Here is a 13324-nt window from a genome sequence, read left to right on the forward strand (position 1 = left end):
TATTATAAAGATATTCTGATTTTTGACTAGAAACTACATTGCATTTTAATGTATTATTATGGCATGCTTATCTGGGGCCTGTTTCTCAAAAGCTTGTAACTTGTTATACAAGCGGATGTCACTTATTGACAGCTTTTGTTAGAAAGGGACTTCCACTTGTGTCCTTTTTCTCTAGGTACAGTCAGCTGCAGAGAAAAGGCACCCCCCCTGCATACAAAGTTCTGTAAATTAGTATGGACGTGGGGTACCTTTTCTCTGCAGCTGACTGCTGGCCTCTAAATTCCATCTTACTTTCTAATAAGCACCAATTAGCTGTGCTTATGCTTTTTCGTCAGGAGTTTCTTTGGCTATCTGATGAGTACATCGTCGGCTCAATACAATAGAATAGGCTAGATAGGTATCTAACTAGCTAACTAATTACTGGTACCTATCAGTCGATCAGGTTTTTCTAAGGATCAAAAGTGGCTTTCCATTACAGGAGGGTCCTTATGCTTCAAGTGCAATAAGGTCGTTTTTATCTGAAATTCTGATAGAAAGTTATTGCACATGAAGCATAAAGGACCCTTCTCTGACGGAAAGCTATCAATGTATATGGCGGTGGGTTCGTGTGGCTTAAAATTGAATCGAATTGAATTATGCGTTCTAGGCGACCAAAGGGTGGGAACGATATGAAAGTGATACTATGTGTTCATATATTATGTATGCATAGTTTCTTCAGGCAGTATGGCACCATCGATTGCGCCTTGTTAAATATTTACCGCGGAAAACGGCAGCTGCGCCTGACCTTGCGCATCGATAATTGCGAGATTGCGGGAACTTTAGCGGCCCGCGATTACCCGCGCACCACCTGAGGGCCTACCGCGAACCACGTTCGACGTGTTGTCTCTCTGTCGCACTTGTTAATTCGTACGTAAGTGTGACAGGGAGGCAACACATCGAACGTTTCGCGGTAGACCTCGGAGTCACAGTCACAGTCCCTATACGAACGAGTATATCTGATACTCGTATAGGGACCGTGCGCGTTGGAGGTTCTGCCATCTTGGGGTCTCTATTGTTTGAGATAAATATTAGTCATAATTTGGTTTTTCTCAGAAACTCGTAACTTTTCAGTAAGTATTGCCATAAAACAAACCTAACCTAACCTATCTATAGGATAACCCGAGGAAAATCCTAAAAAGTTAACGGTTTCAGAATTATGACTAATGATAATATGACAATCATTACATTATGACTTTCAATCATTATGTCAAACACAGGGACCCCGCCATCTTGTGGGCTACGTCGGAAGCATATACTTCACAGTTATATAATTGGTAGAGTTAGACCAAGATAAGTCTACAGCGATTCTGATAGCCCAGCCTGAGCAAGTGTTATTTTAAATGTCAAACTTCTATGAAACTACGAGTATGACGTACAAATAACATTTGCACAGTGTGTACTATCAAAATCGTTGCAGACTTATCATGGTCTAATTTTAAACATTTTCGGATCACTAATTATCTAATTATACTCGTAATAGTTTTATGAATAGGTACTTTCCTAAAGTCTAAACATGATGAACTTGCCTCATTTTAATTTCATAGTTTATAGATATTTATAATGTCTCATCTCTTCTAATAACCACTACGTTATTGCCTAGTTTGTGACTCGGCGAGGTTGTACTCGTATCATGATGTCCCAAATATTAATTTATTTAAACGTCCTCCATCCAAAGTTTGATTGTAATTAAACGTGGCGACGCGGCTAGAGTTGCCATATGTCAGGATTTACTTAGGACACGTCAGGATTTTTGGTCCTTTCAGGTCCTGTCAGGATTGCGGAGAGACTTGGCGTGTGTCAAGGTTTTTTAGAATCCTCTAATAACCACTAGAAGCTAGCTAAAAGTTTGAAGTTGGGCAGAGGAAAGAGAAGGTGTATACTGTAGCTACAGTAGTAGAGTGAGACAAAGACAAGTCTGCAACAATATTGATAGCACACGCAGTGCAAGTGTTATTTTAAACGTCAAACTTCTATAAAATTATGATGACCATTTATGATGTATAAATATTACTTGCACTGCGTATGCTATCAAAATCGTTGCAGACTTTTCTCGGTCTAACTCTAGCTATGCTGTGGCGAATTAAAGGGCCAGTAAAGGATGACTCACGTTAGACCGGGCCGTGTCCGGGCCGGAGCTTCCGGCGCTTACTTTTCTATGACATGACAGGTGATCACGTGATGCTTTCCATAGAAAACGAAGCGCCGGAAGCTCCGGCCCGGACATGGCCCGGTCTAATGTGAGTCATCCTTAATCCACGAATGTTTAAAGAAATGACTGAAGGTGATGTCCGGACTTTTATCAGGATATTCCATTTTTTCACATGAGAACCCTAAACGCGGCTAGTGTAGACACTTGCACTTGGAGAATCGCAAGGCGAGTTTTGAGAATTGGAGTTTTTTATTTGTTATTGGACCGACCCTTGGTTAAATTATTTATTTAGTTATTACATATATACAAAACCGTTGTAGGTAAGTATTATTATGTTAAATGGAACTGTCGACCAAAATCATTAAATCACTGGCGCTGGTGGTTTTTAAGTTTGTTTTTTCTTTTAAAAATAACTGTTCATTCTTAACCTTAACCATTAAACCTATAAACCTTATTCATAATTAGTAATTTTGTCCCCAGGCTCGACTGGACTGGTCAAAGCCCCTCCTCTCCCAACTGGATGCCATTGCTCCAGACTACGAGAAGTGGGTGAACAGCGCCGTATACCGGCACTGTCGGCTTTTCAGCAGCTCGCTGCTGGAGGCGCTGACTTACACGCCCTGGTACCTGGTGCCGGCGTGCTGGCTCCCCGCTATACTGTGGCTGGGGCTCGGGGAGTACACGAAACATGTGGGCAGTGGTAATACCTAGTCTAAATTACGGTCTTAAACGAGTAGCTTGCTTATCAATGTCCCATTGAATATTGTATGGGGTATATAAATAATACTCCAAGCTTATGACACTTGTAGATCAAAATATAATATATGTCCGTCAGATATGTCTGGCTGAGGTATCTAACGGGGAAATTTGTCAACGTGTGACAGGATTAGGCACAAATGTGTATAGGGACAAGGCTCAATAGGGATATAGATTTTGTGCAGATCTCCATATAACTATATAGTCCTAATAATTTTTTTTTTTTTTATATTTTCGATTTGTGGAATATGCCCAGCAAAACTAACTAACTAACTAGTCCTAATAATTCTTATTTTGAAAAGTTTATTTCCAGATAGCAGCGATGCGTTGTCAATTCTTCAGTTCTTCTGGCACCTCGCGCTAGGCCTATTCCTGTGGTCAATCATAGAATACTCGCTACACAGATGGGTGTTCCACTTAGACCCAGGGAAGAACCTTACCATGATCAAGATACATTTCCTGATACATGGGCTACATCATAAGGTAAGAAGTTCCTGTGATGTTGTTATGTCCATGGGCGACGATGACTGCTTCCCATCAGGCGGCTCGTCTGCTCGTTTGCTGACTATCACATAAAAAAAAAAGTATTTTTGTTCGAAATCTCATAGGTTCTCATAGGGTCTCCTCCCGTGGACCATATATATAAAGGATGATCACGTTAGACCGGGCCGTGTCCGGGCCGGAGCTTCCGGCGCTTACTTTTCTATGACATGACAGGTGATCACGTGATGCTTTCCATTGAAAACGAAGCGCCGGAAGCTCCGGCCCCGACACGGCCCGGTCTAACGTGAGTCATCCTTAACAGAGTGAGTGAGAATATAACATGATGAAGATAACTTTGTATGGGCTACATAGAAAGGTCGAATTCTCATGGGACTCAGCTCTGAAGCTAACGACCTCCTAGTCTAGTCGGTCGTGACTTTTTTATTTAATATTAATGAAACTGTTGTTGTCGTATACCGTTTGCCGTCTAGACGTTTTATTCGTATAAATATATTTCTTATCGGTACAATCGTCCACCATCCAAACATTAAACTAAAGCCCATTGCTACACGATTGTTGACAAAGCTTCCTGTCAAGGTTACCTTGGTGATTTGCCACCAAATTGTACTGCGCCTCAACCAAGATCAGGAATTCAGGATGACCAGACCGTCGGAAGCTTGTCACTCTTGTCAGGAGCGTCCTTTATCAAATGTTTACACATTTATCCAAAAATTAGCGTTTCACCTACTCCTAGTAATAGGTAGGTAGATCTATATGTACATAGGTACCAACTATACTAACTAATACCAATACCTTTATTAATAGCAATAAATAAGATATATATATCTGGATAAACTCAATTTAAGAGTTCTATTCATAGACCGATTAAAATTAGATTGCCGCCAAGCGTTCGAACTTCGCATAGATTTTGATTTACTACCTAAATTCAAAACGTTAGAATAATCATTTATGTGGGTCAAACACATTTTAGAAAAAGGCACTTCTGTAGATAATATTATAAAACAACGACTCTGGTAGGTACATAAAATATGTTTTTCTGATTTGAGTTTCAACTGCTAAAAAAATAATCACCTTTGAAGGTGCAGCGTATAAATTGGCTTTTTATTCCCTTAACTTTGCAATGTCTACAGGAAAGACGCGAACGAGTTGAGCATACAAATACATACTATAAAATGTGTATACATAATTTTGACATTGGTGCAAAATTATAGTGTAATTTTAACCGTGAAACAGTCGTGAAATAAAGAAATCTAATCTAATCTAATGTATGAGTATCACCTATGTTGGATAATGGTGGAAACGTGAACTATAAAGATATAGGTCTGTATCTTGGGGCGTTGTTTTATACCTAAGATACTCGAATAATGGTTGACTCACGTTAGACCGGGCCGTGTCCGGGCCGGAGCTTCCGGCGCTTAATTTTCTATGACATGACAGGTGATCACGTGATGCTTTACCACGTTATCACCGATCAGCCGTCAAAGAAAATGACGTGTCGGACGCCACGGTCCGGGCCCGGCCACTTAATAAATAGTGCCCGGCCCGGTCTAGCGTGAGTCATTCTTAAGACTGAGACTCATGAGAGGTCCGCTCATGTTACATTACAATAATTTCTTTCATTGTTTAGGCACGAACGAAACCATAATAAAATAAGTAGAAGTAGTACAAGTACATAGTATTAAAAGTCTACATAGGCCATGAAATGAATGCCCATAAAAAGTTATACCTAGAGGGATTTCTTGGAACACACTTTTTGACTTCGTAGCTTTGTTTGGACTAGTTAGGAAGTGAACATATCAAAAGTCCTCGGCCGTAACCCTGGTGCTGGGGGGGAGAAAAACTTGACTTAATAAATTTGTATAAGTGGGCATGTCGCTCAGACGCATAGTTTCCAAGATGTAATCGAAAAACCGAAAAATAGAACCTTCAAACCCCGCTCCCCCCCCCCCCCAGCACCAGGGTAACAGCCGGGGACTTGATATGTTCACCTCCTAACTAGTCCAAACAAAGCTACGAAGTCAAAAATTGTGTTCCTAGCTTTTCCCCTATACCTTCTTATTGCTTGGCCTAACAGCGCAGACGCTTTTCTGTGGGCTTCGAAAACACGTGCTTTGAAAACGATTAGGTAATTATTGTTAATACTGTAACTTCTTTGTGCCCTATGGTATTTCACGAATAAACATTAGGTAGGGTAATTATTATCGGGCTATTATTATTCGCGACAGAACAGAAAGTCTCTGTTACGTGGTTCGTGGTAAAGGGTATATAGGTCGGTGCCAGTGTCATGCTTACAGCTAATAGGTATTTGTCAGTCTGAGTACTGACGTATTGGTACTGTTAATTTTTAAAATAAAGAAAAAATTGAAAAATTTACACCTCCGACAGGACTCGAACCTGCGACCATTGGAAAACCGGTCCAATCGCTCCTGTCAACAGCCACGGAGGCCTACCAGATGTGTGCGAATTCTTCCATCCCTTTCGTCAACGCCTTAAGGGTGGTTTCATTTTTCCTGTAATTAAAAAAATGAAGAGTAACGCTCACAGACGTTTCGGCTTGTGTTTATTAAGTGCGCTGGTGGCCTAGTGGTAAGAGCTTGCGACTTGCAATCCGGAGGTCGCGGGTTCAAACCCCGGCTCGTACCAGTCAATGAGTTTTTCAGTTTTTTTTATACTACGTCGGTGGCAAACAAGCATACGGCCCGCCTGATGTTAAGCAGTCTCCATAGCCTATGTACGCCTGCAACTCCAGAGGAGTTACATGCGCGTTGCCGACCCTAACACTCCGCACCCTCGAGCTCATGTACGAATGTTTATGTACGAAATATCATTTGATATTTACCAGTCGCTTTTCGGTGAAGGAAAACATCGTGAGGAAACCGGACTAATCCCAATAAGGCCTAGTTTACCCTCTGGGTTGGAAAGGAAGGTCAGATGGCAGTCGCTTTCGTAAAAACTAGTGCCTACGCCAATTCTTGGGATTAGTTGCCAAGCGTGAGCCGTGGCAAAATGCCGGGACAACGCGAGGAAAAAGGTGTTTATTAAGTCTAGATAAAGATAGGTACAGTCAAGTGTAAAAATATGGGTGCACACATCATACTCAAAAATATGTCCCATAGCTCTTATGTCAGCGAATTAAGAACTATGTGACATATTTTTGAGTAAGTTATATGCACTCACATTTTTACACTTGACTGTACTGTACCTATATTTTGCAACGCAAGCAAAAAAGTCAAGCTGTGGTAATAAACTGGGTACTACTGGGTAGGGGTAAATATTCTTATTTACTTTCAAAATATTATTTTGATTTGACTACTCTCATTGTATCGCGCTCGCTCTAATGTAAATGTGCATAAATGCATTCTAAGTAATGTAAAATCGAAATCAAACTTTTGTAGTGGTAATGCTATTCTAAGAAGTGAGTCATCAATAAATAGTATCAATACCATCGATTTTGTGTCTGGCTATGCATACTTGCATAGAGCACTATTGAATGTTGACGTCATACCTACTGTGTTAGGCAAAAATACGTATTTACTTCCTACTCTACTAATCAAAATTAGCAATAAAATTTGAAATTACGTTAAAATGTAAACAAGAGACTGTTAATTCTCTATAAGTAAATGTCACTCAAACTCACTCAAATGATTTATTTGTAAACATAAGTAGTGTTGGTACAAAAAGTATGTGAGAACGCTAGTTCATAGTACTTTTCATAGTGTTTCGCCGACACATTCCAATTAATAGTTATTTGTTATACAAGGGTGCAAAGTTGTATTTTACCCGCGAGTGTGGAATTGATACACGAGAAGTAAAATACATTTGCACCCGTGTGTAACACAAAACTTTTCCCCTCACTATAGCGAGGAAAGTGCAACATTTACAGGCGTTAAATCATCTTCATCACTGGAATCACTAATTTTTTTACAATAATACGATATTATAACAGAAAACTGGAAGTTGTGCATTTTTACGTGTCGGAGCCGGTGAGAAAATTTTTGTTGACAATGTTGACATTTCTGACGATGCGTTTTGAAATTGCATCGACTCAACTTGTGCGTTCAGAATTACATTCAACATCATTTAAAAAAACAAATGTTTCTTATGGAATTTAAGGTTTATGACTTAAAATCATTAAATAAAGCCAAATTTGGTATTTTTTATTAAATTCTCAAACCATTTATTTAATGATAATTAATATCGAACGAACCATTATTATGAGCGTTTTACGTTTTGTTATCTGTCAAAAGCTACTTAAACACGCTCCATCGAAGGTCAAATTACTTTCCCCACTAGTGGATAAAATGCGTTTTTCCCCGCTTGTTTTAAAGGATAAAAGACGGCTTTCCGAGCTAGTGAGGGGAAAAATACATTGTTGCATGCAAATACACTGAACTAAAAAAGAACATTTTATATTAATAAGTTATATAGTTAAAATCATATCAAGTTCATAATTATTTATTAAAATCAATTAATATTTTTATGTCAATTAGTCATGTATATTATATATAATATACTTACTTACAAGCTAATTTAAAGTGTCACGAAGAATCTGGCAACGAATAATAGCACTTAGAAATTAATAATTTATTCAAGTAATTTTCAAACAAGTGCAATGGTTTCATTCTTAGAGATATAGGAATTTTGTTAAAAATCTTGCTCGCCAGACAAAACACACTTTTCCGCGGGTCCATATTGGCTCACATAACATTACTTGTCATATTATTTTTCATAATAACGCTTTTTGATCATAATAATCATTTGTCATAATTTTTGTGCGTACAAATTTGTTGTATATAAATTTGTATTACCAAAATCATTGCTCATAATTATCTGTAGGCAGATTTTTTTAACAACATAATGTCATTTCCAACTATTCGTCACGACTCATAATGGTTTTTATAATAAACTTATTAATTATAAACTTAAATTGTATAAGTATTTGAAAGCATAACATATAAAGTATGGGTGTATTGGAACGTACACAGAGATTTTTAGAAAATTAAAAGTAATAAATAAAGCCAATTACATGTAAAGTTATTATTTCATAACTCATTTAATTTAATTATTATTATTAATTTTTATTAGTCATGTCCCCGCAACTTTTTTATTTTTCATGTACCTAGCCTATTAAGCTATTTCGGCCCGCTAAGGAGTCGACGAAGCCCCGCTTCGCGGGGCTCCTTTTTCCGCTCTGAGGAACACAAGAAACCTAACACTCCTCCTCGCTTCGCTCGTCGTCGTACCTATCCCGACTGGGACTGTATTTCTTTTTTGATAGCAAGTTGAATGTTGTGTGGATGCAAGATACCTGACAGTTTATAAATAAAACCAGATAAAGTTTAAAATAAATATTATATAAAATTTTGTTACTTAAAATCGTTATGTTAAAAAATTAATATGATATAAAATTTTATTATTTAAAATCGTTATATTAAAAGAATATATGAAAATTAACATTAGTATTACAGATATTTATTATGATTGACATTATTAACATGAATGATTTGGTGTTACGCTAGTTATGCGCAAAGACAAGTTATAAGTAATGATCATTATGATATAAAATTATATAACAAACATTTTCGGACTTCCAATAATCGAAGTCGCAATTTTATGTGAACTTTGGCGCACCCCTTTTCCGCATTAGTGCGCTGCTAAAAATACTGTACAAAGGTTGTCGGCGCGGTAGGTAATCTCTGTTACATATTTGTGACACTTGTTTAAATAAATTCTGTTTTTTTTTACAAATACAGCAGTTTCAAATATGAAGAGGCACGGTAGAGTCAACAGATTAAGTTTTTTTTTTAAATATGGAACACAGACCACAGCTATCCAATTGATGCAGACCACACATTGATCTTATACATCGTTTTTGTGCTTTGAATACGGTCTCCCTGTTGGTCAAATTCCCCCAATATATAAGACCATAGCGGAGGGTTGACCCAACATAGCCATGATATGCGGCAATTACTGATTAAATGCTTACTAGCTTAGATAATCTGTAAAGCGCGTATGCATATTTACTTAGCTATGTACAAATTTCCTCCGTATGTGGTTTCCAAGATAACTTGCTATCAATAGTTAGTCCCAAAAATTTAGTTTCTTCAACCGGTTCAATACTACGTCCTTGATAATTACAATTTATAGGCAGCACTTAATAGGCAACAATTTAATTCCTTTGGAAATCCATTTAGGTTTCTTGATTATTCTAACTTTAATAGTTTTATATGGGAAACACAAAGAATATAGTAGTTGAATGATATCTAGAAAGTCATTGTATGCTAAATTCGGGTCAGTACAACTAAATATATCCGTAAACGACAGGCAATTCATACTTTCTTCGAATCGTATTAAGTTTTGTGGACTCAAGTCACGCCTCTTGATTCGCCAGTATTTCAGAATGCAGCTCTTTTTTGCCGGGCATTTTAAAATTTGAGCAGTGTGATCAGACAGACCCAGCTCTACGACTTTGCCCTTACATCCTTTTATATTATGAGATGAGCAAAGTTGTCCGGGTATTAGTACTCTTTCGGGTTGATTCTTTAATTTCCAAGTGTAAGTCGGTTTAATTAAGGGTCATGTTGTTTCTATTTAGGACATTAATATTAAAATCGCCGCACAAAATAATTAGTTTTCTAGTATTATCACATACACTAGAAAGTATGAGAAAACTCCGCTTCTGTGGACCGGATTGCGGTTTTGTCAAAGTAAAAATCATCGGCTACAGACGTGGTGCCATATATATCACGAGGGTCTTCTTTTACATCGATCGACGGACTGTCCGTGAACGTGTTAAATATCAGGGATATTTAAAAAAATTAGCCAATAATTCTGCTTTTCTACTTACTGTACAAACTTGTACTACAACTAATGGCTCCATGACCTGTAGACCACACGGCTCTCCATGTCTCCACTATTTTGAAAAAAATCCATGAGTCGACAAAAAATTCATAATAATCATCAAAGCTGCTTACAAAATTTGAGAAATGTGACTTTTAGAGGACAACCTCGACAGCTATATATCTATATAATTTAGGTATGAATTTATGATAGCATTTTAGCCCAAGCTGTAATGGAAATCGCGCGCATTTCACGATTGCTCGATCAAGATCGTTGACTTTAGGATCTGGGAAATAAAAACAAGGCATCTCATTTCACGTTGTGTAATTTGTTTCGCAGATGCCATTTGACGGTCTTCGGCAAGTGTTCCCGCCGGTGCCTGCTCTTATGCTGGCTTCCATCATTTACCAACCAGTGTCCTGGTTCCTGAGTTACCCACTTATCAAGCTGACTGGTGGACTCATAGGTATGTGTTCACAGACGCCATTTGACGGTCTTCGGCAAGTGTTCCCGCCGGTGCCTGCTCTTATGCTGGCTTCCATCGTTTACCAACCTGTGTCCTGGTTCCTGAGTTTCCCACTTATCAAGCTGACTGGTGGACTCATAGGTATGTGTTCACAGATTTCATTTGACGGTCTTCGGCAAGTGTTCCCGCCGGTGCCTGCTCTTATGCTGGCTTCCATCATACCAACCAGTGTTCTGGTTCCTCAGTTACCCACTTATCAAGCTTACTGGTGGACTCATAGGTATGTGTTCACAGACGCCATTTGACGGTCTTATTCGGCAAGGGTTCCCGCCGGTGCCTGCCAGTTTCGTGTTTCCTGAGTTACTCATCATGTTCACTGGTGGACTCATAGGTATGTGATATCACATGGAACGAAATTTCCGTATTCAAAATAGACTCTTTCTTTATCACTCGTAAAATTTTCCTGAATTTCTGAGAACTTTAATGTACGATTCCCACCGAACGGGCGGCGTCGGCGCACATTTCACATTTGTACATCCGCAAGCCGGTCGGCTGCTCGCGGACGCGGACGACTCCGGTCGGATTCCATCGCTTCTGCTATGCTATGTATAGGCACATTGAAAATGCGCTCCGGCACGGCCACAGAAAACCGCCTGGTCTGTGGGCACGGCCCACCAGCCGGTCGGCGGGAATCGTACATAAGAATGCGCATCTTGATATGTCACCTGTAATAATTGTTTCACTAGCTACTGGAGCAAGGTGCAGCATTTGAAACGTAGTCCCATGTGCTTATTACTGATATTTCGAATTATTTAGATACCGCACCGCACTTGCCTCCGTTCTGCAACTTTGTTTGCGTATGTCTTTAAAAACTTTCAAACCCATTTTCACCCCCTCAAGCTCCATAGCTCTCAATCGCGATCCATAGATCATTATTGGACTCCTTATTACCTAGGTACTAACTCAGTTAGTACCTAGAAGTAACTACCAGATACTTAGTACTACTAAGTATTTGGTAGTTACTTCTTATCATCTATAAAAGTATAAGTATATTACGGCACTTAATATTCAGACTTGCGTGCAAATGGCCACGTTTTACTTTAGCTTCCAATTAACAAAGTGTCCAAATTGGTCTGCACTGACCTATTTTATTAGTTAGGGGATGATTTAATACTTATATTCAGTCAGGGTCAGGGTTGTTTTTACATATCAGACTATTTAGAGGTTTTGTGTAAAATCCTCACTGATATGCGTGTTTCTCCAGAAACATCCTGCCTTGCACAGTTAAACTGTAGAAGGAACTGTCGCCTGCGGTATTTCCGGACCGAAACGGCCTTTAAACTTTCAAGAAAAGAGCGTACTCTCATCTTAAAGGCTGGCAACGTACTTGCAACCCCTCTGGTGTTACAGGTGTCCAGGATGTCACAAAATTAGCATTGTATATATTATGTTATAGACGTCATGACATACTTTAGATATTTTTTAATAATAGTTACACTATTGTCTTAGGTTTACCTGTAAAAATAGTTGTAAGTGTGGAAATTAAATAAAATAAAATAAAATAAGTAATAATATTATTATACAGAACGGCCACGCACCGCCCCGCCCCGATTCGAATTACCTCGCCCCGCGACGGCCGCGACAGCAGATTGATGACCTTTTGCAAAAACAGTACTGAGCGGTCGCGCTCAGTACTGTTTTTAAGCCACTTTATCACACAATGACGCATACCGTGCGCCCTGTAACGGTGGCGATTGGTCTGCTCGTTTACCTCCCACATATATCATACGCGGAAATAAAAAAATAAGAGTTCTATTTGACAAATCGTTTAACGTAATTTCTGATTAACTAATTAACAATGTTGATTAGTTAATCAGAGATCGGCTATCAATTTACAGCGGAACTGAATCAGTTAGTTATCGATTTAATCAATGTCGTTTTTGGTGTAAGGTTATTTTAAAAGTCGTCCGTAGTATCACATTTTACTATTAATGCTGTAGATATTGAGTTAAAAAAAAATTAAACTGTTTATGTCTATAAAAAAACACATCACTACATAGTATACAACAAAGTCGCTTTCCGCTGTCTGTATGTCTGTCCTTATATTTATAAAACTACGCAACGGATTTTGATGCGATTTTTTTTAATAGATAGAGTGATTCAAAAGGAAGGTTTATACCTATGTATAATTTGTAAAGGTTTTGTGTAAATTTGTTGAACTACCCGTGCCAAGCCGGGGCGGGTCGCTAGTTACTTATATAATATTAAACTTAACTACTAATCTTAATATTGTCTTCGGTTACCGCGATAGTTACTCATGAAATAAAACTATGAAAACGGATTCTGCTGGACATTCTGATGTTTTGAAAAGATGTGTCCCGCCGAGTTTGTTGCCGGTCCCATATTGGGATACCCTCCTACAATTTAGGAGGGAATTAAATCTTCTCGGGTCCGTGGTGTAGGGTTGGAGCCGGCGTAGTTTTTATCGCGTATATATATATATCTTTACTTAAAATAATTGTAGTGTATAACTAGCCTTATGAACCGATTTTGCATGTACAACCAGCCTT

General features: G+C 38.6%; 1 protein-coding gene across 2 annotated transcripts in view; it reads left to right on the plus strand.

Annotated features, from left to right (window-relative positions):
• The window catches only part of LOC134755365 (fatty acid 2-hydroxylase), a 53216-nt gene that overhangs the window by 36228 nt on the left and 3664 nt on the right, over window positions 1-13324 (plus strand). The window contains exons 2-4 of one of the 2 annotated variants that reach the window (XM_063691907.1): window positions 2669-2888; window positions 3258-3427; window positions 10769-10895. In XM_063691907.1, the coding sequence (XP_063547977.1) occupies window positions 2669-2888; window positions 3258-3427; window positions 10769-10895 (517 nt within the window). The other variant, XM_063691906.1, reaches the window with a different exon arrangement.

Source organism: Cydia strobilella, chromosome 2, assembly GCF_947568885.1.
Source record: "Cydia strobilella chromosome 2, ilCydStro3.1, whole genome shotgun sequence".
Classification (NCBI taxonomy): domain Eukaryota; kingdom Metazoa; phylum Arthropoda; class Insecta; order Lepidoptera; family Tortricidae; genus Cydia; species Cydia strobilella.